The 5260-nt window shown below is 45.8% G+C and overlaps 1 protein-coding gene across 1 annotated transcript in view; it reads left to right on the top strand.

Annotated features, from left to right (window-relative positions):
- LOC311315791 (DNA helicase MCM8-like) overlaps positions 1 to 2637 on the top strand; it is a gene marked incomplete at its 5' end in the record, with an annotated part of 11238 nt that extends 8601 nt beyond the window's left edge. The window contains 4 exons of the mRNA XM_084446490.1: positions 1040 to 1249; positions 1604 to 1680; positions 2149 to 2338; positions 2531 to 2637. Of these exons, the coding sequence (XP_084302616.1) occupies positions 1040 to 1249; positions 1604 to 1680; positions 2149 to 2338; positions 2531 to 2623 (570 nt within the window). The 3' untranslated portion in view covers positions 2624 to 2637. The remainder of the gene's footprint in view (positions 1 to 1039; positions 1250 to 1603; positions 1681 to 2148; positions 2339 to 2530) is intronic.
- Between the last annotated feature and the right edge of the window lie 2623 nt (positions 2638 to 5260).

The following is a 5260-nucleotide window of genomic DNA, read 5'->3' on the forward strand; positions in this document are numbered from 1 at the left end:
GCTGTTCACGTGTGAATTCACACAATTACAGTAGCTCCTCCCACAGAGCACAGGAAACAGAAGGGGGAGCTGAAGGCACATACATTAGGAGTACAGATATTTAGTTCCACATTTACGCTAGAGGCCTAACATGTCAAGTTATAACTATTCACATAGATTTTGTGTAATTATGAAAATGATATCCATGTGACTCTGTTAGACGTGTTCTGACTCTGTTAGAAGTGTTCTGACTCTGTTAGACGTGTTCTGACTCTGTTAGACGTTCTGACTCTGTTAGACGTGTTCTGACTCTGTTAGACGTGTTCTGACTCTGTTAGACGTGTTCTGACTCTGTTAGACGTGTTCTGACTCTGTTAGACATGTTCTGACTCTTAGACATGTTCTGACTCTTAGACGTGTTCTGACTCTTAGACATGTTCTGACTGTTAGACGTGTTCTGACTGTTAGACGTGTTCTGACTCTTAGACGTGTTCTGACTCTGTTAGACGTGTTCTGACTCTTAGACGTGTTCTGACTCTGTTAGACGTGTTCTGACTCTTAGACATGTTCTGACTCTAAGACATGTTCTGACTCTTAGACGTGTTCTGACTGTTAGACGTGTTCTGACTCTGTTAGACGTGTTCTGACTCTATTAGACGTGTTCTGACTGTTAGACGTGCTCTGAGTCTTTTAGACGTGTTCTGACTCTTAGACGTGTTCTGACTCTTAGACATGTTCTGACTCTGTTAGACGTGTTCTGACTCTGTTAGACGTGTTCAGTCAATCAAGCTGGTTGCACCTGGACAAGACAAGAGACGGAACAAGACCAAACACTACACATCACAACCTGTGACACATGCATGAAACATACAGACCAGAATGTCCTTTAGAACCTGCTGTCAATATGAGCTCATGATTGACAGACAGTGTGTGTTTTTGGGGTAGTGATGTGTTTCTCTGGGTAGGTCCATCAGGGGAGTGTGTGTTTTGGGGGTTTTGATGTGTTCTTGTGGGCAGGTCCGTCCGGGGGAGTGTGTGTTTGATGTGTTCCTCTGGGCAGGTCCGTCCGGGGGAGTGTGTGGACCCGGTCCCGGCGTCGCTGCTGAGGAAGTACGTGTCGTACGCCCGCCTGTACGTGCGTCCCTCTCTCTCCCCCGAGGCGGCCCAGACCCTGCAGGACTTCTACCTCACACTCCGCTCACACACACACACCACAGACTCCACCCCCATCACCACGCGCCAGCTGGAGTCCCTCATCCGCCTCACCGAGGTACACACACACACACACACACACACACACACACGCACACACACGCATACACACACACGCATACACACACACATACACACACACACACATACTGTACACGCATACACACATACACACACCCACACACACGCATACACACGCACACACACACACCCATATATGCATGCACAAAAACGCTCGCAAACACATTAAGCAGGGATAACAGCCTTGGTCATACTGTGTGCGTGGGTGCGTGTCTGCTTGTGTGTGTGTGTGTCTGTGTGTGTGTGTGCATGCCTGCGTGCGTGTGTGTGTGTGTGCGTGTGTGCATGGGTGCGCATGTGTGTGTGTGCGTGTGTGTGTGTGTGTGTGTAGGCCAGGGCGAGGCTGGAGCTCAGAGAAACTGCCACCAGGAGTGATGCTGAAGACGTGGTGGAGATCATGAAGCACAGGTGAGAAACAAGATTCCACATTCCTAGTCCTGTAATCCTGTAATGTACGAGGACAGGCACAATGTCATCCAATGCAGCTAAAAGCCACCATCAAGAGGAACAGTAGTTTTGAAAATCCACAGACGTATTGGCGCAAGCTGAATATGTTGCTCAGATTGATTGATAGCCTGACACATGACAGGATATTGCAAATATTAATAAACAATATATTGACTTCTAAAGCCACCTATTGTAACGTCTATTCAATTCTTTACTCATCTGCCACAATAATGTAATGTCTTTGAATTGAAATGTCTTCATTTGGGGGCTTTTCCCAGCAAAAATGATACTTGATTAATTGCGATTAATTAGATTAATTAATTACAAATCATGTAATTAGATTATTTTTTTAAATTGATTGAGAGCCTTAGTTCTAACAGTCAGAATGTGTGCGTGTGTGTGTGTGCGTGTGTGTGCGCGTGTGTGTAGTCTGGCAGACACCTATGCAGACGGTGCTGGTGGTCTGGACCTGGAGCGGTCTCAGCTGGGGGCCGGGATGAGTCAGAGGTCACAGGTCAAGCGCTTCATCACGGCTCTGAACAGCCACGCCCAGCGCTCCGCCCAGACGCTGTACCCCCTCCAGCAGCTGCGCAGCCTGGCCAGCGACCTGCACATACAGGTAACACACACACACTCTTCCCTCACTCACTCACTCACTCACTCACTCACTCACTCACTCACTCACTCACTCACTCACTCACTCTTCCCTCACTCACTCATTCACTCACTCACTCACTCACTCACTCTCACTCCAGGCCATGGTCTCAGACACACAGTCATGATGGAAACTGAAAACTCCTCCTTGTTGCAGGTGATGGACTTTGAAGGCTTCATCTGTGCTCTGAATGACCAGGGGTACCTGCTGAAGAAAGGGCCCAAGCTGTATCAACTACAGACAGTCTGAACCACTCTCTCTCTCTCTCTCTCTCTCTCTCTCTCTCTCTCTCTCTCACACACACGCACACACACACACACACACACACACACACACACACACACAGACACACACAGACAACTGAATGGGGAAGACAAAAATAAGTAGGTCTATAAATAAAGGGTTCAATTTCTGTATTTATTTTTCAAAATCTTCCTCACTCATTAATTAATTAATCCATGTGTGAATGTATACTTTTACTGAATGTATATTATTTTCTTAGTTTCTTATTAGGACAGGTTTGGTCCCTGTATGGTCTATAAACGCTCTATATAGTCAAGCTCCTGGTCTATAATCGTTCTATAGATGAAGAGTCAAGCTCCTGGTCTATAATCGTTCTATAGATGAAGAGTCAAGCTTCTGCAGTATCGGTCTGGGTTTCTGTTCTCTATCTGAATTGCTGGCCTCGCTGATAAACCTGGAGAAAATGACTGACAATTTGTCTCATTGTCTTTGAATGTTAAACTCTTGCCTTGGCACTTTGAATTCTCAATAAAGATTGGGTTTTGTGGCACTGGTCTGTTTCTGTCTCGGTCTGACCTTCCACCACAGAACAGTGGTGGCGGACGGACGGCTTCTCTGTCCTGGCCCCGCAGTGGTGGAATGAACTGCCCACTGATGTCAGGACAGCAGAGTCGCTGCCCATCTTTCGTCGCAGGCTCAAAACTCATCTCTTCAAGAAGTACTACAACAATCCTCCCGCCTAAGCACTTATTGTATTATATTATATTGCACTGTACTTTAGATTGCGATTCTTGCACTTTGCCTTCAGCACTAGATTATGCTCTTAGTCACTTGTTTTAGAAAGAAGATGCACTTGTGAGTTCTGGCAAGTAGTAGTACATTGGCTTTTCCTACGTTAAATGCAATTATTGTTAGTCGCTTTGGAAAAAAGCGTCTGCTAAATGACTAATGTAATGTAATGTGTCTACTGTAGAGCGCCTCTGGTGTCACTGGTCAGAGCATTGGACTCCCACCTGAGAGACCGGGGTTCAAGACCCGGTGGGGATGACTTTATGTTATCATCAGTGTAACTGCTTTAGCCACTGACCGCTACCATTAATGTTATGGAAGCTTCTGCTAGTTGTTGTGAGCTCATGAGCTAACTATCCCGCTCTTACTGTATTGTGCTGGATTAGCATTGGAAGCATTGGAACTGATGTGTCCAGGCGACAAGACCTATCTTAATGTATCAGACATTATTTCATGTCATTTCAATTCACAGCTATTTCAGTGGCATGACTAGCTTCCATCCTACCAGTCCTGAACAGAAACAAGCCAGCCACACACATAAACCAGGCTGGACCTGGTTTGGGTAATTTCGGGAATATGTAGTGTATACTGTATAGTACACTAGATGTAGCAGGCACAATCTGGATGTAGCATGCTGCATCTGGCGTAGCCTACTGAAAAGAACCAGAAGCACCCAACAGAGGGAGGAGCTGGTTACTGGGTTCAATAGAGAATTGCGCTGCCACCACCTTTTATTAACCGGTGGGGTCCGGCGTCAGAACACACACACACCACACAGGCGTTAGAAAAAGGACATGGCTTTATTAATCATTTCATTTCAAATGCACACATCAGCATGGCTCGGGACGCTCCCCAAACCCCCTATAGCTGCCCCATCCCCAGGCGCTCCTGGCTTAAACTATAACACTGCACTCTCACTGCAAAATAATATAAACTGCACTGCAAAAGAATATAACTGCACTCTCACTGCAAAATAATTTAACTGCACTCTCACTGCAAACGAAACATGCGCGTGTAAAACCAAAACTCCAAAACAACCGGCCTGCCACACCGTCTGAGATCAGGACACATCACTTTCCCTCTCCGAAAGCTTAGCTTCAGTTAATATAGGATTCGTTCATTAACAATGGTTATGGTTAGCCCATGGATGTATTATATAAACTGGATACAGCCACTCCATTCACTGGCCGCTATCAACAATGAAGCCCTATTGAACCGCGCCATCTTGGCAAAATTTGTAGTCATTTGACTATTTCCGGTTACTTTTGACTTGCGCAGTTGTGCTTTTCTGGCCTTCCGGTTACTTTTGACTTGCGCAGTTGAGCTTCTCTGGCCGACGCGCGTCCACGAAAAAGTTCACATTTATCTGAAATGTAGACGCGCGTTCCCGGCTCTCTCTGCTCTCCCCGCTTTGATTTAGCAATGAAAACCGGCTTGCATATTAACCTGTTTTTGTCAAATATATCAATTGGAGAAATTATTTTTTGATCCTGGCATCTTAGTTTTAACAGGTTAAATATAATTGAACATGTTTTGTTTGCTAGTAGATGGTATTCATTCCGTTCGCGATAACGTTATTGCAGCCAGGCTAAATTCCTCCAGGGAGTCAGTGACAGGCGAGTTGAAGAGCTTCACTCCCCGCCAGCACGAGCATTGGCCACGGCTACCGCATCTCGGATAACCCGCTGAGTTCATGGCTGCTATTTCACATTCGCCCTTGATCAATCCCAATACCGATCCATGGTAACAATGAATCAATCGTTCAGATCAGATCGGAAGTGCTGCATGCATGTTACAACATCATTGTTAGCTTTATTAACATAACCATAGCCTACATTTATCTATAAATGTAGG

This window comes from Borostomias antarcticus, assembly GCF_949987555.1.
Source record: "Borostomias antarcticus genome assembly, chromosome: 12".
Lineage (NCBI taxonomy): Eukaryota > Metazoa > Chordata > Actinopteri > Stomiiformes > Stomiidae > Borostomias > Borostomias antarcticus.